This window comes from Gopherus flavomarginatus, chromosome 9, assembly GCF_025201925.1.
Source record: "Gopherus flavomarginatus isolate rGopFla2 chromosome 9, rGopFla2.mat.asm, whole genome shotgun sequence".
NCBI classification, from domain to species: Eukaryota; Metazoa; Chordata; order Testudines; family Testudinidae; genus Gopherus; species Gopherus flavomarginatus.
In genome coordinates, this window is record NC_066625.1 from 54,808,590 (window position 1) to 54,834,448 (window position 25,859).

General features: G+C 44.8%; 1 protein-coding gene across 1 annotated transcript in view; it reads right to left on the minus strand.

Moving 5' to 3' along the window:
- The window catches only part of PTPN9 (protein tyrosine phosphatase non-receptor type 9), a 54,333-nt gene that overhangs the window by 26,536 nt on the left and 1,938 nt on the right, over nucleotides 1–25,859 (minus strand). The window contains exon 2 of the mRNA XM_050967005.1: nucleotides 1,391–1,534. Within this exon, the coding sequence (XP_050822962.1) occupies nucleotides 1,391–1,534 (144 nt within the window). The remainder of the gene's footprint in view (nucleotides 1–1,390; nucleotides 1,535–25,859) is intronic.

Sequence of the window (25,859 nt, forward strand, 5' to 3'; positions counted from 1 at the left end):
CAAATTGGGGCCTCAAAAACAGGCCCCCCCAAAATCCCTCGTCACTAAAAAAAGTTACACCCCACTGTCTTGATGCAGATACCACTGCAAGCCACAATGAGTGATGTGTGCTACCACACTGCCAGGCATTTGGTGAAAGCACCAGAGGCTGCTACCTGCCCAAAAGGTATTACCACATCCTAGTAGGGACAGATGCTCAGCTTACAACCAAGGTACCTCCTGTGCCTCCCATCAGCTGCTGAAAGAAGCAAGGTGCTGTGGCACAGAAGCAGCAGACTGGGGTTGTGATGTAGTTCCTGGGTTTATATAGCGGGGGCAGACACACTAAGAGTTTGAGAGTGTGGTTAACCTATTAGCCGGATCCCAAGGCAGAGGATTATGGGGGTGTGTGAGAATCCATAGAGAAGCCACCTGGGATTCTCAGTCTGAGGTTTGTTCAGGTTTCATAGATTGCATAGAGGACACAGGGCCGCTTTTTAATCCAGAATAAAAATACCAGCAACAGAAACCTTTGCCCCAGTAAGGCTCTGGCACTGGTTCTACAGCTGCTTTGGAAAAGGGAGCTGTGAATATCTGCTAACAGCGACGCCTGAAATGGATTAGAACAGATGTGTAGTGAAGTTGATCAGTGCAGGACCAGAAGGCACTCGGGTATTATGGTGATGAGCATCAGATAACAACCTCCACAGCAGTGGGTCTCACACTTTTGTACTAATGACCGCTTTCACACAGCAAGCCTCTGAGTGCGACCCCCCCTTATAAATTAAACACACTTTTTTATATATTTAACACCATTATAAATGCTGCAGGCAAAGTGGGGTTTGGAGTGGAGACTGACAGCTCATGACCCCCCATGTAATCACCTCGCAACCCCCAGAGGGGTCCCAACCCCCAGTTTGAGAACCTCTGCTCTACAGAATCCAACATTGTTCCTCAAAAAGGAGGGGGAAGAAGGCTGGATTTGGCATGGTCTAGAGCTACCCAGTTCAATAATTCCTAGGACACATTCCTGTAAAAAACTGTGACCAAGCAGTGGAAGACAAGAAGTATCTGAAAGGGAACAAGTCTGGACGATGGGCAAGTTTAAAACATTGTCTAGTTTTTTTGCTATCATCATCCCGGGAGGGTGGTTTGAATTGATTTTGTGCCTGAGCGACTCACAATGATTTTGCATGGCTGATTTATACGCTTGTAGGTTTTTCACCAACGCAAAAAAAAAAAAAAAAAAAAAAAAAAAAAATCTGAGGAAAAAAAACAAACAGTTTGAGGGCATAACTGTTCCCCTGGAAACGAGAACAGCTGTTGCAATGCATCACATCACTTAACAGCACAGAAAAGCCCGGCCTGACTCCAGCTCCCCCTTTCACCAAGACAGCTCCGGCTCACGTACTCTGTAGGAATGGAACAGCTCGATCGCTCGGAGGACATCAAACTTCCTAGCCATGAGGAACTTGACGGCCACGTTCCAGGAAAGCGGAGACACATTGTACTGCACAGTCCACTTGTTAATCTCCTCCAGGAACTGCTTCGTGGCCTATTTGAGAGAGAGAGAGAGAGAGAGAGAGACACGCATGGTAAGGCAAGAGGGAAGAGACACATCAGTGTTTGCACACAATGAATACCAAGGGATGGAAAATAATCTGGTACAGAAGCTATTCTGAAATTCACTCTAACCCAACTGTGTATCTAAAAGCATTAGATGGATCAGATAAAGTAGGTGACACATGGTAAAGCAGTAACAATGAAATGAGAAGCAAAGGAGATGCAAATCACTAGCTCAAAGCAGCCTGCACAAATCGGCAGAGAGGAAGAGATGGGATGATTGGACAGCTGGCAGTGCAGCTGTACAGTATGATGCACCAATCATTGCAGTCTCACTCTTTTCATCAATCCCAGCAGCCAATGAGAGCAGTGGGAACAAACGAGCTCTGGCTGATTAAGCAATAAAAGAACAGGGATCTTTCATTGGTGCATTGTTAGCTACAGCAGCAAGTCACTTTTCTACTTAACACAGGTCTCCAGAGTTTGCATATTGCTTTCCATGGCAGCTTTGAAAGGCACCAGGAAGCCATAAGAGTGCTGGGTCATAGCTATGTGTGGTTAGTTAGACAAGCCTCAGAGGCAGAATCTGGAAATCCACTCAATGCTTTTGGAAACCCCGAAAGCTGGCAAATCCAGAGGACGAGAGATAGCGCTACTAGCCTCCGTACTGCTGGATACCTGCTGAGAACAAACTGTACCACCTCCGGATGATGCCAAGTATATTGGAATCCCACCAGCCTTCGCCTGACCAGAGTCCTGGCCTTTTACTGTCTCAGCTATGCCTCACTAGAGACACATCCCTCACTTTAGTCCCAGATTCGTCTCCTTCCAACACCAACCTCCTGCTCTCTCGCTATTTCCCTGAGTTATTTACATCAACAGTACTGACGGGATAACGAGGTTGTAGATCAGTTACAGTGAATATGGGTGAAATTCCATGGCCTGTGATATGCAGAAGGTCAGCCTAGGTGATCATAATAGTCTTTTCCGGCCTTGAAATCTATCAATCTATTAAATCTATTCCACATCAGGCAAAAGCATCCTTAGTTACCAGTCCTCTTTGTGTGACTTAGGCAAGGTCTTTGTCCCACATTAGTTATTTATGTAGCACAGTTAGTACATGTATTTCTATACAGTAAATGCCAAACTTGTAAACCTCTACGAAAGCAGGTACAATCTATGACGGAATACACACAGCATGGGATGTGCTAGTGGTTATTGTGGAATAGGCAAAGGTTTGCATGGTTTATGAGACAGAACTTGGTGTGATCTGGCAGGGAGAAGACAAACAGAACAGTTGGAGAGGGGCTGGGGCACAGCACAGATAGCAGGTGATTCCAAAACTCCTCCCCTCCCTGTGGCTTGGCAAGCCCTAGAAGCCAGGAGAAGACACTTAGCATGGAAGAAGAGGTGAAGCCAATGCAGAGAGACAAGGAGAAGGGGGGTTCAGTCAGAGTAGTAGAGTTTGGGATGGAAGAAGGGTACTAGGGAGGGATGGAGCAGAGGCTAACAGAGAAGGAGTTGGAGCCATCAGAGTGGAAGGCTGGCAAAAGATGAAATAGCTTGGTGACCACGATGGAAAGGAGGGGGGAAGATGAATTCTGTTGTAGATAAAGAAGCAAAATGGCTTAGCAAAAGTCTAGCCGTGGGGGCAGAGGAAGGAGGAGTTTCATGGCTTGAATGAGGGGTAGGATGGTGCTTCTGTGAATAAAACAAAGAAATGGAGCGGAGAGGGGATTCTGTGGGAAATATAGGCTCTGGTTTGCATATACCAAGTTGTTTGAGGCAGCAGCAAAACATCCAAGGAGAGAAATTAGACAGACAGGCAGGGTTGTAGGTTCAAGTTTCTGATAGGCTGAGGAGAATGTTCAAAGCAAATGAGCTTTGTTGTGTACCAGCAAGAGGGCTTTCTACGGTGTTTGAAAGGAAACCTCAGAGGTCTTTGCCTTTAAATATGACAGTGAGACAGCTGCTGAGGGCAATTCTCCCAGAGAGAAGAAACTCAGGGTTAAAATCAACCACACCTATGAACCTGATAGTGCCCCTACCCCAGGCATTCCTTCCTGCAAAACCCACCTGGAAAGCTGACAGACGGAGACCACCAAACACTGGCTAGATGCCAGAGCGCTCCGTACAGGAGGGTGGATGACAAAGACATAAAGGCCACCACCAGCCATGGCTTTAGTAGCTATATGCCCACCTGCTTGAAATACCATGTTAGCTGGGAACCAGTTAGCACCAAACCAGAGAAAAAAACCTTTAGCAAAGCAAGGATTGAAACAGCAAACATCCAAGTGACCAAGAAGGAAACACACTGCTGCCTTGGACAACCCAGGCCATGCGAACAAAGAAAGCCCAGGGCAAAGGAAGGAAGAAATTAAACCACAACCAAACATATAAGGCAGTATTTTGCTCTCCGCTATACCTAGCATAGCCATAGGATCACACAGGTGTAACCCCAGGCAGGAACTGGATGAGTGTCAGCTCCCCTGAGCACTCCGTAAGACAGTGGTTTGCTTTTCTAGCCATGATACTTTTTTTTGACAACCTCCTAACGGGATCCTCCAAAGATCCTAGCAGAACAAAATCCCAAATATTCTACTGTGAGAACACGCAAAGGACCTTTTCATCCCCTCTGGGGTGATAATTATTTCAAAAATAAATAACTGACAATTAATCTCTAGATAGAAGAAGCCAAGAACCCTCCGTAGAATGGGATGCATCACCCGGCAAGATATAAAGATGGCTCTGCATAAAATAAACCACATGTATGATTCAGTCACACTATTTGCCTTCCTCAAGCTATAGCAGCATTGCCATCACTCATCATTTAAGTGCGAGGCTCATGGTATTTGGTGCTTTCCTCAAAGCCTCAGCACCGGGAGTTGCGTAAATATAGGAGAATCTCAGCTTTCATTAAAAACACGAGATGATTTTTGAGGCTTGGCTAGTCAGCTCTAGTTGTCACCATGGGGGCGATGGGATCTAGGGTAACGTTCTCAAGCATCTAAGTGCCATTTTTGCTTTTGAAAATTTTACCCTTAGTGAATAGGGCACCGGGGTGGGTGGGATTCAAGACAGTTGAGTTCCCTCCCTGGCTCAGTCAGTGCCCTGCTGTATGACCATGGGCAAGTATCTTTATCTCTCTCTGCCTCTGTTTATCTCCCCCTCCCTTTGTCTATTTAGATGGTGAGCTCTTTGGGGACAGGGGCTGTTTCTCAGTAGGTGTTTATACAGCACCTGGCAGGATGGAGCCCCAATCTTGGTTTGGCCTCTATGCCCGATGGTAACAATAATCTCTTTAAACTTAGCTCCTCCTCCGAAACGGCCTTAACTCCAGGGGGCAATTGCCTGACTTTGCCGCCTCCTGGCCAGGATGTGATTCTTGACTCACAGCGTAGGAACAGTTCTTTCAGGTTTGGCCTGGACATTAGTCCTTGTGAGAATAACCTGGTCTATAGAATGGTGGGATCTTTCTAGATATGATGGATACAAATATGCCACTTGCTCTGCTCCATCCACAGCAATGGCAACATCAGTCTTGCAATTTCCGCTCTAGTTTTTGTACCGTCCCTTTGAATAGAAGGGAGGGTGGCTGCAACTAGCCCAGCTCTATGGGCACGGACGGTCTCTGACAATATGCTTATACAGAACTAGCACAATGGGGTCCCCACAGTGTTTGCTGCTTCTTGGCAGACCTGTAACACAAGTAATGATAGCAGCCTTTAAAGGTTGGAAAATAAACTTTTTTTCCCAGGAGGGGAAAAAAACCAACCCAGTAGGTTTCCCCCGCCATGTATTTTTTTTTTAAACGTGCTTCTACCGCATTCCGAAGCACATCTAGGGACAGAGATAGATTGGAAAGCTTTTAGATAGTAGAAATTTTAGTTGACTTGCAATCTGAGAACTAAAACTTTGATCCTCCTGAGTTACACAGGAAGTGATGAGAACAAAGTTATTGTTTCCAACTAGGCATAACAAGAAAGTCACAGAACTGCCTAGAAGGGAAATGGGTGGAGTCGCTACTGACCGGAGACAGGGCCATGGAGAGTGGATAGAAACAAAAGGAAGACAAGACAACTCAATTTAATGCTGTGTCAATTTTAGATGCCCGGTTCAAGCAGCTCAACATTGACTGAGGAGATGTTTGCAGGGTGCAGAAAGCATGCACACACTTATCTTGAAGCACCTGCATAAGTATTTGTAGGATCTTCGCCTTAGATTTGTTTGAATGAAACTTCATAGAAGGCTTGGTTCTGAAAAAGCAAATCAATTGGTAAAAGTGAACAGATATCAACGGGCTGATCCAAAAAAAGAGCGAGGCTGAACTAGTTAGTAGATTGAGAACTTGCTTGTTGTGTTTTGCTTATGGAGCTGCAAGTTTGTGCACCGGGGCCCTTTTATGTTTGAAGGTTCCCTATGTGTACAGCGTGAGTTCCCCACTTGGGGTTCCTTGGTGTGGTCTTTTTGGGTTGGTGGAAATCTTGCACCATCCTGTAGCTCTTTCATCCACCTCACTAAAGCCCCCATCACACACATCAACTGGGATAAAGCAGTTGCTTTGCAAGGTAGCTACCAAAGAGACAACCAAAAACTCACATCATGATGGACTCCAAAGTTTTGACAACACATGTAAACTTACAAATAAACATTAGGTTAGGATCCCAAAGGTAGTTCAAGAAGAGAGGCTCTGAACCAGAAAATCCAAAGTGACACCATTTGTTTCAGTGGAATTACTCTGGATTGTCACTGGCATAAATCAGCTAGAATCTAGCCCTCTCTGGGCATATCCTGGCACTGTTTTAAGCCTGGGTCAGCAGATGCAGAGGATTAGCGCTACACTCCTGAGCATAAGCACTTTCGTAGCAGCATGAAAACTGACTAAGAACATACATTCCTAGTCAGTTTATCTATCCATCCAGCCAATGCAGCTCCAACAGCCTGGAAGTGTAAAACTCATTATAACCACTGGGGGAAACGGTCTTGTTACTTGCAGTATGGAACTCAACACACGCATGAAATACTTTTCTCTATGGGAAAAACTTCTCTTTCCCTTAAAGGGGAAATTAATTGCTTTTTCAATACATGCAAAAAAATAAAATAAAAAAAAATTAAGCGCCTAAACCATTCTCAGACCATAGGGGTGAACTTACAGCTTATAAATACGTTATTAAAGCAAATATTTGCAATTCATTTCCTCCTTCATTTAACTGCCAAGACCCACGTTCAGGATTCTGTTGTTTCCCATGCATGAGATGGTGACAATGCAACCGCCCGTAGTGCTGAGAGATTAAGGGGCTGCTCCTTTTGTGAACTAAGGGGCTAGTGAGGTCATCCATTTTCAAAGGAGAAACACAAGGACTGTTGAACCAGGGTTTTGGCAGGTTGAAATAAATATTTCAGTTTCCTTTTTCCAGTGCCTTTATTTGTACTTTCAAACACTACACACGTACTGCGTGAATGATTTCAAGCCAAATTCTGTAATGAGCCATGCACGTACAATTCCCATTAAAGTCAATGGGAGTGGACCGCATGTAGCAGAGAACAGAATTTTATTTATTTCTGTTTGTAAGGAAAGTGCCCATCTGGTCCCGAGTGATCTCAGAATAACTAACTTCAGCTATCAATATTACAAGCTATAATGACTCAATAGGATCAATTAATAGGAAGGGATTACAGTAGCACCAAGAAACTCCAACTAAGATCGGAGCCTCATTGTGCAAGGCCCTGTACAGACACATAATAAGAGACAATGCCTGCCCTGAAGAGTTTACAGTCAAAGTACACAAGACAGATAATGGGTGAAATGGAAGCACACAGAAGTGAAGTGATTTGCACCAGGTCACAACTGGCAGAGCCAGAAAAAATGCAGGTCTCCTGACTTCCAATCCAATGCATTATCTGCTGCAGTGGTTCTCAACCAGGGGCACATCAGCTCATCTAGATAGTTGCCTAGTTTTACAACAGGCTACATAAAAAGCACTAGCAAAGTCAGTACAAACTAAAATTTCATACAATGACTTGTTTATGCTACTCTACATATTGTAAACTGAAATATAAGTACAATATTTATATTCCAATTCAGGGGTGGGCAAACTACGGGTCAGGGGCCGCAGCTGGCCCTTCATACATTTTAATTTGACCCTCGAGCTCCCACTAGGGAGCGGACTCTGGGGCTTGCCTTGCTCCGCGCAGCTCCTGGAAGCAGCAGCATGTTTCCCCTCTGGCTCCTAACCATAGGGGCAGCCAGGGGCTCTGCATGCTGCTCCCACCCCAAACGCCACCCCCGCAGCTCCCATTGGCTGGGAACTGTGGCCAATGGTAGCTGCAGGGGCGGTGCCTGCGGATGGAACAGCGCACAGAACCACCTGGCCGTGCCTCCGCATAGGAGCTGGTGGGGGGGACATGCCACTGCTTCCAAGAACTGCTCGAAGTAAGCGCTGCCCGGAGCCTGCACCTGACCCCCTCACATGCCCCAACCCCCTACCACAGCCCTGATCCCCTCCCACCCTCCACACCCTCGATCCCAGCCCAGAGCACCCTTCTTCACCCCCAACTCCTTATCCCCACCCAGCCAGAGCCCTCACCCCCTCCATGCCCGTGCCCTGTCCCAGCCCGGAGCCCCCTCCCGCACCCTGAACTCCTCATTTCTGGCCCGACCCCAGAGCCTGTACCCCAAGCCAGAGCCCTCATTCCCTCCGGCTCCCGCACTCCAACCCTCCATTTCGTGAGCATTCATGGCCAGCCATACAATTTCCATACCCAGATGTGGCCCTCCAGCCAAAAAGTTTGCCCAACCCTGTTCCAATTGATTGATTTTATAATTATATGGTAAAATGAGAAAGGAAGCAATTTTTCAGTGATAATGTGCTGTGACACTTCTGTATTTTTATGTCTGATTTTGTAAGCAAGTAGTTTTTAAGTGAGGTGAAACTTGGGGGTACGCAGGATAAATCTGACTCCTGAAAGGGGTACAGTAGTCTGGAGATGTTGAGAACCAACCACTGATCTCCTGGACCTAGCTAAAATAAAGTGTCAACCTGAAGTTTTTCTAAGACACCTGTGTCTCACATGGTCTCCAAACTCCTCCTTCAAAAGCTTATTGGATTTGTTGTTAAAAGCCTTTGAATTTCTTGCTCTGGGCACATATAAATTCCTGTTAAATGCATCAGCATGGATCCACCTGTAAATACAAACCTCCCCCCAGCCAGCCAAACAGTCCCATATAAACCAAACTACTTTTAGGTTTAGAGAAGCTGTGAAGGAGCCACAAGCAACAGCTGGAGGGGCTGGATAGCGGACACTGTGTTTTAAAAACTGGAATTCTTTCTAGCTCCATCTTCACCCTAGGATTCTTTGTACTCCTAAGTCTGTTTTAATAACTCATGAGAGGGGAATTGGGTCTCTTGTAGTTTAAGAAATAATTAAAGGTTAATGTTTTCAATTCAATTCCCCCTCCATTTTTTTCAAAACAAATGTTATGTATTCCTTTATCATTTTTGTAATGCTGTGTATTTATCAGACTCCACTGTGCAGTCATGTGAAGGTTTTATTCACATAGCAGCATGCGATTTTCTTGTTTTGAAAACTTGATGAGCGAGAGAGGAATCACTACTGCTTTTAACACCACTGCATTGCTTAAAAGGTGCACACACAAAGGACACTCAATCCCTCCAACTCCTTTGCTCTAACCCAGAGACCATCTGGCGGGGTGTGCATTAGTCAACTGTTCAGAATTAAATTATGCTCCCTACCCCCTCTCCTCCAACAAACCCCAGTAGAAAGGATACAGGCAAACGAACACAGACAAAGAACTGAAGTCACCCAGCCCGTGACATAAAACAGGAAGAGCAGTTCTGAAATTAAGGAATTTTCCATTATCCCTGGCATTGTGCAAGAGCAACAAACAAGCAAAAGCAGCTAAGCTTGGCTTTCGAGAAATGCTGCCATCGCAGTAGGAACAGGAAGAATTTGGAAGCTCAAAGCGGCGGTGTAGGATGTCAGGCCGCTCTGGAGAGCCTGCAAGCTCCCAGCGAGGCAGAATGACTGCAATGATTCGGAGCTAGTCAGCATGAAAAGGTCCTGGTGTTAATGACTTCCTACAGGAGGAAGTGAAGGGCCTGAGTTTATTAGCACTTCACCAGCCATGTGTGACTGGCCTGGGCACCTAACTATGGCTTCACCTCATGATTCCAGCTAACGGGGCAGGATATTTGCCATGTCCCTTCCATTTGCACCAGCTGCTTTAATATGATGAAGTTTGTTATCTCACCAGCCATCATGGAGCCGCTTTTAAGCTATCCATTAACACCACCATTTCCACAGCTGCATGCTCCCAGCAGGGTCTTGCCTGAGCAAGGATGGTAGGGGAAAGCTCCTCACCAGAGGCAGCAACAGCAGGTGGCAGTGTTTGCATAGACAAAGTGATGATGAATTGCACTCCAGTGGTGCCAATCAAAAGTCAGCCCCCTCCCCCCTGTGCTGGGGGCTGTACAAACAGAGCCGGCTGTGCTTTTAAACACAGTCGTGCTCAGAGCCTGGAACTAGAGCTCCCACTGTTGCTATTGCTGGTGGAACTGTGCTGGTGTTAGAGAAGGGGGAATTTCCCACCATGTATGTAGAGTAGACATGTCCACACGGACTGTAATTAACTAGTTTCTTTGTGCTACATAAATCCCCAGTGTGCAGCCCTACCTAGAGCCAAGCCCTCTCTCAGCACTGAACGAAGACTCCAGCAGCGTGAGCTTCCGTACAGCAGTTTCCTATCAAAGTCTGCTAGGATTCCAGCAGCGTGAACTTCTCAGAACAGTGCCTGACCAACAGCAGCTACTCCTCCAGCAGTCTGAGCTTTCTTATAAAATGCTATTAGCAATGCCCACCCCAGCCACAGCTTCTGGCAGCACCCTGGCAGGGACCCCTGAGATTCCAGGTTTTAGGAGAGCAGCCTGCATCCTGCCACACTCAATAATCTTTCAGAGAACATGAAGTCATCTCTCCAAGGGATGCCATTTGCAATGGCCATCAAGTGCTAAGACACCCTCTTGCCATCAGTTCTTTTAATGATCCCTGTTCCGATTTCTTTCTTTTCCCAAGGGAATTGCAGTGCTTTGTCCTTCCTTCCTGTAAACCCTCCACTGCCTACAAAATGATCTCAGCTGGTCTCTCTTGTTAAATACACCAGGGACTCAAACAGGTGCTGAAGTGTCACATTCTAATACAATTATTAACACAGGCACATCCTGTTTCCAGCAGATGGTACTTGTGTCTGGGATACTGAAGGCACCAAAACGCATGAGCAGGAGGAGCAGCAGGGGAGGGGAAAGGGTTGCCTTGGTTCTTATCCCTAGTCACATAGCACATAATACAACTCAACAGCACAGTCCCCTGCCAGCCATGACACCACAAGAAGAGAGATTGCAGCGTCAGAGCTCCATCACAGGGCACCTTCATTCCAACACCCACCCCACCCCCCCAGCTCTGGCACTTGCTCACATCAATTACCTGGAACTGATCACACTCTGGGCTCCAACCAGCAGTGACTTTGATGGAAAATTTGAAGGGAAAAAAAACCCTTTTCAGTTATTTCTGAGATCTGGGTGGCGAGGGAAATGACATTTTCAGCCATTACGAGAACAGATGTTTTGTGTTCAGCTTACTCAGACTTAAACGAAGTCAATAAATGTACTATTCTTTTGACCTTCCTTTCCATCACTGAGTGAAGAGGGGCAGCACCGGCTTTAAGTGTCATTTCAACCTCTTGAATTCCAGGGGAGCTGGGGGTGCCCAACTCCTGGCCTAAGGCCTCAGGGCTGCTCTAGTTTATGCTGATTGCAAGCTGCGGCTAGATAGAGTGTAGTGTGCTCATGCTACTCCCCTGCCCTTCCACTCCTTGCTCTCATATAGTGAGCCACTAGGGGAAGGCAGATTAGAGCTATAAGCAGGGCCCTACCAAATTCACGGCCATGAAAAACATGTCACAGACCATGAAATCTGGTCTCCCCCTGTGAAATCTGGTCTTTTACCCTATACTATACAGATTTCACAGGGGAGACCAACGTTTCTCATACTGGGGGTCCTGACACAAAAGGGAGCTGCGGGGAACGGGGGGCTGCAAGGTTATTTTAGGGGGGGTCATGGTATTGTCACCCTTATTTCTGCACTGCCTTCAGAGCTGGACAACCAGAGAGCAGCGGCTGCTGGCCAGGCACCCAGCACCCCACCAGCAGCAGCACAGAAGTAAGAGTGGCGATACCATACCATGACATCCTTACTTCTGTGCTGCTGCTGGCGGCAGTTCTGCCTTCAGAACTGGGCTCCCAGCCAACAGCTGCGACTTTCCAGCTGCCCAGCTCTGAAGGCAGTGCTGTCACCACCAGCAGTGCAGAAGTAAGGGTAGCAGTACTGCGAAACCCCCACACACAACTCCTTTATGGGTGAGGAGCCCTACAACTACACCACCATGAAATTTCAGATTTAAATAGCTGAAATCATAAGAAATAAAGTCACAGATCCCTGCCCTGAGCATTTTACATTCTATGGGCCCCATTCTTCAGTCCTGCTCCTAGGGAATCCCCACTTGATGTAGAACCATCCTTATAGCTAGGGCCCTACCAAATTCATGGTCCATCTTGGTCAATTTCACAGTCATAGGATTTTAAAAATTTTAAATTTCATGAAGTACCTTAGGCACTTTATGAATAATAAATATTTGTTAAACACGCTCAGAAAGATGTTTCCCAGTGAATTGCATCCCTGGAGCGTGTTGTCCGTCAACTCAGATTATAAATTCTGAGCTTGTGTCTTGCTCCAAGTCTCTCACAGAGCAGACCATGCTGTCCAACCCTAAATCACTTGGAAGCAGTTTATCCCTGAACGAAGTACAGGGCTTTGCCTTGGTCTAGGAAAGTTGCTTTGGAAATTAAGATACAAGCAAACTGAAAATGATTTGCTGCGTATGCTCAGCCCAGTGCTTTCCTCACCGAGTCAAACACGTTTACGTGCATCACTCTATGTGACGGCAAAAATATTTGTATGTAAGATCATTTTCCTAGCCTCCTCAACTTGTAACTGACGAGTGGTGGCTTGAAACAGTGGCTCTCAACCTTTCCAGATTACTGTATCCCTTTCAAGAGTCTGATTTGTCTTGCATACCCCCAAGTTACACTTCATTTAAAAACTACTTGCTTACAAAAAAAAAATCAGTGTCAGCGCACACTAGTACTGAAAAATTGCTGACTTTCTCATTTTTACCATATAATTATAAAATAAATTGATTGAGATATAAATATTATACTTATATCTCAGTGTATATGCTAGGGGTGGCCAAACTTACTGACCCTCTGAGACGCATACGATAATCACCAGAAGTTTGAGAGCCGGGCACGCCTGCTGGGGCTCAGGGCTTTAGCCCTATGGCAGGGTGGGGAGCTCAGGGCTTCTGCCCAGCTGGGAAGGGTGGTCTAGGGGCATCAGCCCCACGGGAGGCACCTTCCAGGGTCTGGGGTTTCAGCTCTGCTCCTGCTGAAGCCCCCAGCCCCGGAAGGTGCCTCGTGTGGGGCTGAAGCCCCTAGACCACCCTCTCCAGCTGGGCAGAAGCCCTGAGCTCCCCGCCCAATTTGGTAGATGGGGAATGGGGGGGGGTGGGGAGGGAGAGAGTCATGAGGGGCTCCGCGGTTTGGCCACCCCTGGTATATATAGAAGTATAAACAAGTCACTGTCTGTGTAAAAATTTTAGTTTGTACTGTCTTCGCTAGGGCTTTTTATGTAGCCTGTGGTAAAACTATGCAAATATCTAGACGGTTTGATGTACCCCCGGAAGACCTCTGCGTTTGAACTAAGCTCCTTTATGCAAGTGTTTATAGGATTGGGACTTTAAACTGTAACATTAGTTGTGTAAGAAAAATCAGATGATACAGCAGTTGTATAAGTCTATCTTGTGATGAATAAATTACGGGAGTCACAGAACAGCAACTCTGGATTTCTGAGAAAAGAGTCAGTGGTCTCCATTCCCAGTACATGGGGCCATCACAAGATCACCACCACCATAAATGGCAGCCTTCTTGGTTAGCAAACTAGGGAGAACATGGAGTGAATGGACATGGAAAATAAACGATTTTCTCATGGCTAGAGCCAATCCCTCCACATCATGATTGAGGCTAATTGGCAGAGCAGTGTGGGGAAAGCTTACATTGGCCTTGCCTCTGCTCTTCAATAATCAGTGCTGTGGGTTAAACAGAGGACTTCAGACTTTAGCAAGGCTGGGCTTGGGCAGCACTTGGATGGAGACTTCCATAGGGGGAAAAGGGAGTCTGGACAGGCGCGTCTATTGCGCACTGAACTGTTTAAGGGCCTCACATAGGGTTGCTACTGACAGCAACACAGGTTTGCCTTTAGCTCAGATAGATACAGATAGGTCCTTTCGCTTTTGGACACAGAGGTCCCAGGGTAATTTCTTGCTGAAATAAATCCTTAATTAGAAGGAATCTAATTCATTACTCAATGTTTGTGCAGCCTGCTACTTTTCTGTTTTCCACTGCTCCCATCATGCTTTGCAGTTTGTAGTACATTCCGGCAATAATGAATTTCTCTCCATTTTGATTATAGTTTTCAAATCACACACACTGTGCTTACGGTGCCAACTCACCTTCCAGGATAAAGCCCCCTGCTTTCACTCACAGTTCTCCTCAAAGTTCTATCTTTGGGATGAACCTTGCCCTTGCAGCTGATGTTAGGCGTAGCTGTGTGCATTTTTCTCTGAGCAAAATTTGTTCTACCACTGTTTAGTTACAGGAACAAGGAGTTAAAAACTTGCCCTTTTTAAAAATATATATATCTTGAGAACAAGTAAGTTGAAACCAGCTGAACTTTAACAGTGCACAGGTTGGAGCTCCCAAGGCACTCGGCCTTGGCCTGACATCACCAGGAATTTTTAAATGGACTCTGGCAGCAGAGTTAGGCCAACTCTGAGCACTTTTGAAAATCCTGCTCTATGTATAGTTAGACCTTGCTGATAAAAGGCTTCCCACAGTAAACTGGAAGTGATTCAATATTAAGACCTGGTCTACACTAAAAAGTTACATCAACTCAGCTATGTCATTCAGGCATGTGAAAAATCCACACCCCGAGCGACAAAGTTAAGCTGACCTAACCCCTGAAGGAAGCACTAGGTCAGCGAAGGAATAATTCCATCACCTACCTACTGCCTCTCAGGGAGGTGGAACCCCTCCTGTCAGTGTAGGTAGTGTCTACACTGAAGCTCTGCAGCTGTGCTGCCATAGCACTTCACATGTAGACAAGCCCTAATTTTCATGCACGCATGTTAGCTTTGCAGAACTCAATTTGCATTTTTATCAGTTCAATGGATAAGATCAATGTTTATTTTTAACCATTTTTTCCTCCTAATTTATATCTATTTAAATTTTCACAGTTATGGGCAATTATGATGGGGATAGGATCAGACAATTATTTAATGATAGTCACTAATAAGTTCTCAAACAGCATTTTTCTTATTTTTACCTTTCTGTAAATTTCTATTATCAATGGAAGTATGAACTTGATCTTTACTGACATTCACCCATGCAAATCTAATCTTTCCAAGCCTACACATACACAATGCTGCATCTGGTCTATTTCTGTATCCACATACCGGTGTGGTATAAAACCTATGGAGCTGCAAGAAAAATGAAATTGTGTGAGAGCAGAGAGTCTTGGAGGTAGATTGGATGTGTGTATTTAAGGGCTTGTCCACAAAGGAAATTTTTCCAGTTAGGCCAGTATAGTTAAACTACAGTGTAACTCCACATCCGAACACTCCGATTCTGGAGTAAGAGTGGGTTTCTTCTTTTGTTTTTTGGGGGGTTTTTGGGCTTAGTTTAAACTGCTTCCAAAGTGACATAAGATAAACTGGCAATAGCCACATTTGTGCCAGAACAAGAGTGCGTATCTGGGGAATTATACAGATATTACTACAGAGCTTTAAATTCATCCTCACTTTCTATCGGTATAACTTTCCCATGCAGACAAGGACGAACAGGTTGCTGGAATTTATGGAGCTGCGCAGTTCTATTTTGCCCAATTCCATAGTGCTATAGCTATTTTTTATTTTTGAACAAGGGAATTAAATGCAAAATCCCTGTCATTGCTTTAAGTTAGGTAGATGCTTTTATCAGTCAGGAAATGCAGTTGTTAAGGATAAAGTTAATTCACAAATGCTGTATTGAGAAATCTGGATTACAAGGGAGGCTGTTAATTTAATACCTTAATACAGAGAAGGCCTGATATGCAACCATGCCTTAACTGGGCCTTCCCTTTTTGTGAAGGTAATTTTCTGACACAGTTAAGTCCTATAAGACGGGAACTTGCCAGTCTCCCATGCACAATCATTTGCAGGGTTGGGGCCGGGCTGTAGATACCTCAGCACTGCAGATCAGGTACTTAGATGTCCAAGTGACAGAAATTGTGGCAAGAGATGATTATGGTAAAGGTTTAGGCCTGCAGTTATGTGTGGATGCAAATGGTGACGGCCAGCTTTTGAAAATTTGGTCTATTTTCAAAGACAGATGAGGAAACATTGCTACAAGGACTTTAGCTTTTGTGTTTCCTGACTTTTTCGCTGCAAGTTTGCAACTGTAGCATTGCATTAACACGTGTATTTGCATTTCTTTATAGTTAGGGTTTATGAAGCCTGTATGCCCTTAAGGCTTCGCTTTCAAGGTCTCATAACTTTCCAAAACACACACTTTTTAGTGCTTATCCTAAAGGCGAGTACATATTGGGGGGGTGGGAGCGGAAGGTGGGAGAGAGGAGAAAACATGTTGTTTTTATTTAAAGACAAAATGTTTCATGTTTTACAATTCAGACATTTACTCCCAAGCGTTACAAACCTCAAATATCCTCACCATTGATCTAAACTAGCACCTGGGTTACAGTAATATTAAAATAAAAAATAAGAACTGAATCCATAATTTTAAATAAATTATGGACTTCATCTTCCCTGGAGAGATGTGCTATTTGATTAACATTCTCTATTACTCATCCGGAGCAAGTGATCTCTATCATGCGTATGGAGTCTTCTATTACAATTCTGCTACACAACCATTTAAAATGCAATAATCGACTTGGCTGCTTGAGACTCAAAACGTTCTAATAGAAACAGAAGGGATTTTTAAAAAAGTGTAATAATTACTGACATGCTATTCACATGGTGGTAGCTCCCAACATGTGGTAGGTGCTGTACAGACCAGGGTGACAGATTTAAATCAAAAGGGTTAAATGAGGATTAAAATGGGTGAGATTTAAAATCCGCAAGCACAGGAATCCTTGACTTAAAACTGATTTTAATCTAGTTTTGCATTTGTACTTTTTAATTATTTTCCTAAAGAACAGTTCATTCGCATTGGTTAGTAACCATTAAAACATGCCGATCTGCAACTAAATACAGCCTTTACACTACATTTGGTGCTTCTTTTTGATAACCAGGAAGATACAAAATAGCCATACGTGTTTATTTAAGCTATTTAATAGCTTAACTTACATTTATTCAGATCCTTAATTTTTATTACGTTACACAACAGTGACTGATGCATTTCTTCTTTACTAGATTATTAATTTTTGTACTTGTGATTTATGTTAAACTGCATTTGGGTGGAAATTTGAATTAAACTCAAAATGCACAAAACCAGCATTTTAAAATTGATTTTTTATTAAAGACAATTATCTCAATTATATTGCAATATGACAGAAAATATAAATTTATCAAAAGATGTTTTGCATTTAAAACTAACTGATTTATTAAACAAAGGAAGTATTCACTAACCTGTAGTTAGTGAATTGAACTTACTGTTTCGGGTCACCACGTCCTTCAAGATTTTAGAACTAGCAGATCTTATCCTCTTACATCTCATTTTTATTCACAGGTTAGAAGAAAACATGCTCTCTTACTTTATCGGCTCCCAATTGCTGTCTCAACTTTGAATGAACTAGTCATTGAACGGAAATAGCTGAATAAACCTAAATGAAGAAAATATTCTCTCTGCGTCTACAGAAGAGGCTACTGATGTCAAAAGCTGGTTTAGCCTTTTAGCAAACACTGGTTCCAGGTGCTTGGCCAATGATTTCCACCAGTTCAGTGGTTTGACTTTCTTTAAAATTCTGGCAGCAAACACGGACTGCTTGAATTTTGTTAGTATAACCTATTAAAATAACTTAAAGTAAGGTTAGGCCTTAACATAGGTTGTCAAATTTTAAATGTTTATTTTTTAAGAAAAAGATGTATTTAATTTAGATCCTAAAAAAGTTTTGTTTTTGTTTTTTTTTTAAATTAATTTTGATCTAGACAGAGTCCCTGCCCCAGCAAATAGACAATCAGAGGAAAGATGTTCCAGTGGTCAGGGTTCTAGCCTGGGCCACGGAAGATCTGGATTCAATTCCCCGCTCTGATACAGACTGCTTGTGTGACCCTGGGAATGTCATTTAGTCTCTTTGTGCCTCAATTTCCCAAGTGTTACATTAAAGATTGTGAGGCACTCCCATATTACGGTGATAAGGGTCCATGTATCTAAGAGAGACAGAATTAATTGCTGGAGCAACAGGATAGGTAGAGAGGTCTCGGTAATGACCAGCACTCACACATACTGCAAGCTCGTCTTCCCTCCCTTCTTCCCCTAACCCTGCCATGACTAATCTACTGCCAGCTTCGCTTCTAATTAGCTGACTAATTTCTTGTATCCATCAGACCAGATGCAAAGTTTGGGGACTGGGGATGGGGGCAGAAATTTGAATAATAAGAGGGCAGGGGCTTTGCAGACATGCTTGGAAAGAGCATTCCAGTGCATTCTCTTTTCAGCAGCAGATTAAATCCAAAACATGTTTATGTTGACATTTTAATGGCACATGAACCTGGGAATCCAAAATTGAAGTGTAAGTAGTACTTGTAACTGTACCCCTTTTTTACGCATTGCAGTAGAGTCTGATGTTACAAGGCCATAAATCAGAGACTCACATGATAGTCAAGCAGTATGACAGAAGATAAATCATTTTTCCCTACACTGTTTCTCCAAAAAAAAAAAAAAAATATCTATGTAAATAGAGTGAATACACTTCTGGGGTACAACACAGCAACCCTTCAATGGTATGCTTATGACTGTGTGTTCGTTTAGAACAGGAAGTGAACAATAAATCCTACTGAAATGCCAGGAGTTATTTAGGTCAACAGAAAGTAATTAGTCAGTTTTGCCAGACCACTACAGTTAACTTCCCTACTCTTGTGAAAGGTACCCCAAGATCTCCAGTGACCACAAGCTGTCAGGTTTTAACTCTCGCCTGGGAAGTGACGCATCCAGAAGCACAACGCCAGGCTAGATCACTGGTTCAGAAATGACTCAGGGCTTGTCTACATCAGAAAGTTGCAGCGCTGGTGAGGGAGTTACAGCGCTGCAACTTAGGAGGTGTACACATCTGCAGGGCACCACCAGCGCTGCAACTCCCTGTTTGCAGCGCTGGCCGTACTCCCGTTTTGTCTCGGGTGTAGAGGATCCAGCGCTGGTGATCCAGCGCTGGTAATCAAGTATAGACACTTAACAGCGCTTTTCTTGACCTCCGTGGAATAAGCAGGTATCCCAGCATACCTGAGGAAGCCTCTGGTAATCAAGCTGGTCTCCTTCCCCGGCTTGCTCTTGCGTTCCCCGAACCCCGAGCAAGCAGGTCTCCTTCCCTGCAGTTTGCAGGGTGGTTCCGGGAACGCGAGAGCAAACCGGGGAAGGAGACCAGCTTCGCCGCGGTTTGCTCTCGCGTTCCGCGAACCACCCTGCAAACCGCAGGGAAGGAGACCTGCTTGCTCGGCGGTTCGGGGAACGCGAGAGCAAACCGGGGAAGGAGACCAGCTTTGCCGCGGTTTGCTCTCGCGTTCCCCGAACAAGCAGGTCTCCTTCCCTGCGGTTTGCAGGGTGGTTCGCGGAACGCGAGAGCAAACCGCGGCGAAGCTGGTCTCCTTTCCCGGTTTGCTCTCGCGTTCCCCGAACCCGAGCAAGCAGGTCTCCTTCCCTGCGGTTTGCAGGGTGGTTCGCGGAACGCGAGAGCAAACCGCGGCGAAGCTGGTCTCCTTTCCCGGTTTGCTCTCGCGTTCCCCGAAACCCCTTGAAGCCGCCCAACAGCGCTGCAGTGTGGCCACATCTAACACCACTTGCAGCGCTGGTTGCTGTAAGTGTGGCCACTCTGCAGCGCTGGCCCTATACAGCTGTACTAATACAGCTGTAACAACCAGCGCTGCAAAATTTTAGATGTAGACATGGCCTCAGAGGGAAGAATACCACCTTAATCAACAACACTTTAGACAGCACTTGGATGTTTCTTAAGATGTCTCACCCAAGTGCTAACTAAACAAAGCTGACCCTGTTTAGCTGGTGAGATATGGCAGGCTCATAGCATAAGGTGATATGCCTGCAGGTGTGTTCTTTTATGTAGAAATTGCCTCTTCACCTAGATTTTTAAAAGGACACCACTATCTTCAAATCTAATCAATGTCTAAATAGGAGGTAAAGTCATTTCAGGTCTTCCCAATCCACCTGACCTGCCCTCAGTTCTCCTGTCAACTGTCGTGGTTGCAGTTATGTTTTAATATTAGCCAAGGGTAGGATTTTCAAAGGGATCACAGCACTGGTCTAACTGCTCCACTCTGCAGTGATAAAACTCCCAGTGCCGTCACTGGGAGCAGAGTTCGGACAACACTGAATGCTCCAGAAAATCCCTTTCCAAGAGTTTGTCTTTTCCTATTGTTTGTGTGGGTATTTCACACAGCAAACAGGAAAACTGACCCTACAGGGAAACAATAAAAAACGTACTATGGACCAAAGTGCTAAACTCTTTCAATCAGCATCATTTTGGGCCCCAATCTTGCAAAGATTTATTCACATGCTTCACTTTAAGCACTGTGAGTAGTCCCATTGAACTCAATTGGGATTACTTACATACTTAAAATTAAGCACGTGCTTAAGTCTTTGCAGGATCGGGGCCTTAAGCATTACTCCTAGTAGTAGGTAACATTTGCAGAAAGAATCTGATTTGTTAAGTTGACAATATTTCTTTAAGTGAAAGTGTCCACAGAATTTTTTAATCACTGCATGCCTTTTATGTGGTTATGTCAGAAGTCCCACATTTGTTGCAAGAGGGTGGAATTAAAAAAGTATCGATAACTCTCCAAACGTTGCACTTCCTGACATACGTGCTATTGAACGTTGCAGCCCTGGCCCATTAGCCTACCATTGTCAGAGATGGAGTATCCAGTGACATCAAGAAATCCTCACTACCTTCTCAACAAAAAGTTGTGAGATCATTTTTATTCCATACAAATTACATCAGGATATAATGGATTTAGCACTTCTGATCCATCCACAGTACATTAGTGGACAAGACCTCAGATCTCCAGTCCTTACTGACTGAACAATTCTTTGCAAGTACCTTGTTTTCCAGTGTGCCATGTCACCCCCATTTGACCACAGTGGCCATTTCTTTTTTAGAGAAAAGAGCAAAGAACATTTTATCCCCACATACTGATTCACGTACCCGGAATAGAAGCAGCACTGGGCAAGAACTAAAAGCTGGTATTGGTCAGAGAAACAGTTCCTATTGTTTGCTTTAGGAGACATGGAAGACTGGAACCCTTCCTCCTCTAACGGGAGGTTGAAGGAGGAAATCCGGGGATCAAAACGGTAATATCTATTTATGTGAGGGCAAGTGGGGAGAATGGGGTGCAATGACAGTACTACCCAGCATTTCTATTGTAGCCTAAATAGCATCCATAGATCACTGCACAGACATTAGAGAATCATAGAACCGTAGGACAGGAAGGAACTTTGAATGGTCATGTAGTCCAGTCCCCTGCACACATGGCAAGACTACGTATTATCTAGACCACCTCTGACTGTTGTGTAAACTGCTCTTAAAAACAAACAAGCACACTGGATTTTTAACATAAGATCTTCAGACACACTATCAAGGTCAAAACTGGAAGAATTTATTTTTCCATCAGAAGAACTGTTAGTTCTTTTCCCCTACAGGCCTCTGCTTGGATTTTTGAGCTATGAGTATTGAATTTGTTCCTGCTTCCTCAGTGCAACATTAGTAAACAAAAGTTTTGGCTGTCTCCCTGGTGTTACCTATCAGCTCTGTGTTCTTGGGGAACCAAGGCACAGTGTCCAGCCTGCCTGACTCATGAAAGACCTTCCCTTCCACCCCTACACCCTGCAGCCTGTGCTTGAACCAAAGCCGATCAGAAGAAAGACTTACAAAAAGAAACGAAAAGGCAGTGGGAGATGCACCTAAACCTCTCCAAACAAGGATGACAGGATTAAGGAAACACCCTTTGCCTCATTTGCATCGAAGATGGGGCAAGGAGGCATCTCTATTAGCATACAGAATGGAGAACAGAGATTCCAAGTAAAGGACCACACTGAACTCTGGGCTCAGGCTACGTCTACGCTACAGGATAAATTCGAATTAGCTTAAACCGATTTTATAAAACAGATATTATAAAGTCGATTGTGCGCGTCCACACTAGGCACATTAATTTGGTGGCGTGCGTCCATGGTTCAAGGCTAGCGTCGATTTCTGGAGCGGTGCACTGTGGGTAGCTACTGTAAAATAATGAGGCCAATAAAATCGATTTGTGTCCACACTAACCCTAATCCGATATAGTAATATCGATTTTAGCATTACTCTTCTCGTTTTGTAGGAGTATAGAAATCGATTTAAAGAGCTCTTTAAATCGATATAAAGAGCAGTGTAGTGTGGACGGGTGCAGCGTTAAATCGATTTAATGCTGTTAAAATCGGTTTAACAGCGTAGTGTAGACCAGGCCTCAGAAAAGCAGGGAAGCACTGCATGATGGGGGATCTCTGCTCCAGATGTTAATGAACCCACATCTGCACACACCAGCTCAGTAGTTATCAGATCAATTCTAGTAATAAGTCCTTTACTAGTATCCAAAATACTGAAGCTCCCTAATTGCATTGTGAGCTCCCTGGAAGGAACACCGCCCACAGCCAGGAATGATCAGCTCCCATTGTCTAGCCTGAACAAAACAACTTTGGTATATTCCTTTGAGCCATCAGTTTACACATAAACAAATCTAGTGTTCTCCCTTGAACCATTGTTTTTTCCTTACAAAAACCCATACCCACACTCAAGTAAGTGTTCTGATGCCTGGATCCAACATCTGCATCTTCTCCTGACTGATCATGCTGGGGGCTCTGCCTGTCTCCAGCACTCCAGACCCTCTGTTACCACCATCACCTGGGAACCCCGATCGATTCAAGCTTCACGGAGCGGTGAGAACCCAACCCTCTCTCTAGGTACAGCCTTCTGACCCTGACTTGTGTGATCAGTTATAGTTTTCTAAACCTGACTTTTATAATAAAATTTAAGTTAGATTTACTATTGTAACTGTTTTGTTTGGCTCCCCTTGTATGGTTATTACCTGGCAATAAATAAGTTTCATGGTTAAGGTGGTAGCTTCTCTCTCTCTCCCCCACTCTTGGATGTTTTTTGGTTCCCCATTCACTCTGCAGCAACGCTCCTCATACCTAAGCTAAAGATCCCTGCAGCACCCAAAAATCCAGTGGGGGTTTACTCATCAAGTGGGTTACGACCAGAACAAGTGTAACGTGAAAGTGGGGATGGGGACACGCTGAACCTGGGGCATATAATAGGGTGGCAGACTGAAAGTGCTCCTCCATTGAGCCTGCTCAGGTGTACTCTATTCCGGTGCGGTGCCCATGGCATAGGAGGGTGACAGCTTGGAGGTGCTGTTTGAACCAGCTTGCTGAGTCCAGGGACATATAAGGGGTCAGCTTGGGAGTGCTGATTAACTTGGTCCTCTCAGAGGGAAGGGGGTGTGTGTGCGCACGCCCATCTGATTCTGGGGCTAGAAGAACCCAGCCCTGGGGAACCTAGGTCCTGCAGGATAGCTCGACTGGGAGAGACTTGCAGCAGGGAGATGTAGAGCTCCATATGAGAACACAAGTGACACAAGCAGTACATTGATAGAAGTACAGAACCTCCCACCTCCACAGAAGAGTAATCCTAATAAATGAGCGTATCTCAAAGCAACAGGCAAATCTGGTATCTTTGGAGAGATTGGGATAAAGGAGTTTACCTGTGATTCTCAATGCAAAACAGGCTTCCTCCACAACAGTAGAGTTTGATGTTAACAAAAAGAAATCTACATCAGGTTTCATGTGAAGCATTGATTTACACAGGATCAATGTCTACTTCAGTTTCTTTACCAATAACAACCCAAAAATCATCTTGATTTGTAGAGCAGTTCATGATATTTTAAGAGAATATGAAGTTTAGACAGATGATGAACCAGCCAGGAACTCAGAGACAGTGGAGGAGTAAGACATGATGGTAGTTAACCAGTGGCACAATTTACCAAGGGTCAAGGTGGATTCTCCATCACTGACCATTTTTAAATTAAGACTGGATGTTTTTTCTGAAAGATATATTCTTCTCGGATTTATTTTGGGGGAGTTATCTGGCCTGTATTATACACAAGCTCAGATTAGATGATCTCTTCTGGCCTTAAAATCATGAATCTATGAACAAAAGATTTGCCATATCAGACTGGAGCACCAGTCTTTCAAGTCTGGCACCCTGTCTCAGGAGGCACTAATTAAGGATTCAGAAGATGACCAAAAAAGCAATGCCCTGGACGAGTTGTGCAATGATATGACAAGGGGAATTAATTCTTACCTGACCCCAGCAGGAACAACCTGCATGGGATCTGATTAACCTCACTTCAGATTTCATTACTACAAATCTCTCATGTGACTTATAAGGAGCGAGAAAGTTGTGGTGAGTGCACATGGCTAGGAGCTAGGAAATGTGGAGTTCCAGTTCCAGCTCTAATACGGATTACTGCGGCCTTGAGCCAAGTCACTCAAACCATCTGTGGCTCAGTTTTCTTAGCTGTAAACGGTGATTACAATTCCTACTTCACAGGGGTGGTCTGAGGATTGATTTATTAAAGACACTTTGAAAATATAAAGCAAAGTATATCTTTAAAAAAAAAAAATCCAGGCCCCCTTTCCCCACTGTTTAAAACCTAGCTATCGTGTTTTACTCTGATCTCATACAGAAGCCACTTGCTGAGGCTGACTTCATGTTGTAATGACCAGCAGTCCCATAATGAATGTCCATGAGGACCCATGCCCTTGACTTCAATGGGGCTCTCAGCACAGTGGGTCTACCTGCAGCTCACTACAAGTACAGGGCATCAGGATTTCTTTCCACTGAAACCAGAACCTGGCAGAACCTTGGATTTTATACAGCTCCAAACGTAGCATATCTGATCTATACGCCTATGATGCAAGCTGCATTTCCCTTCCGCCACTCCCAGGAATAGAGATATTTCCTTGACTGGATTGAGGACCACTCTGGACTGCGCAGAGGAGACTGATCTAAGCTTGGGCAGAAAACGGAGCTGTTGTGAGTCCACAATGGTAGCAGCTAAGAGTGGGAATAATGAGGTGAGGAAGGGGGGTGAAGACAGCCAGGTGCAGCAGGCAGAAGCTGTGGACATAGAAGTGTTAAAGGTACAGACTATAAGAGTTCTCATCTTTAAAGAGCACAGGAGCATGGGAAAATCAGCTGGCTTGAATCAGCAGCACAACCCATACCCACCAGTTTTCCCCCACCTTCCCCTCGTAACCAGGATGAGGTTAACACTCCCCCATAAAATTCACAGCACAGTCCCTATATTTATAAGTATGCAACATCCTCCTGCAGTGACGCAACCCAGTGACAGGAAGATACAAACGTCATGGGGAGGAATGGGGTGTGGGAAGCATAAAATCTTAAATCCAGCTTTGGAGAGAGTGAAGTGAAGAGGGCAAAACAGGAAAAGGGGGTAGTCCCAGTTTAAAATGGGTGAGGTAATAAGCCCAGTCACCCCTCATACCACTGCCACAGCACATTTGCTTAGGGGTGGAAGGAGGACAGCACATCACAAATATGCAGTAAGGTTCCCAGCACACCTGGCGAGGTGGACAGCCTCATTTTACACTGGGGGAAACTGAGGCACAAAGACACAGCCACTCCCTCCCAAGGTCACACTGAGGCAGGTCCAGGAAGAGACAAGCTTCCCTGAGCACAAGCTGCCCTGCAGGATCTCTCGGGAGCTGACGAGACAGGAGGCAGATCCTACTGAGCAGCAGGCCCCGGAGCAGCTGGGGACACGGCCTGGGGGAGAGTTGAGACTTTTCTCGCTCGCCCGCCCGCTCCACTCCCTAAAACATTACGGGAAGGAGGAGGAGGAGGAGGAG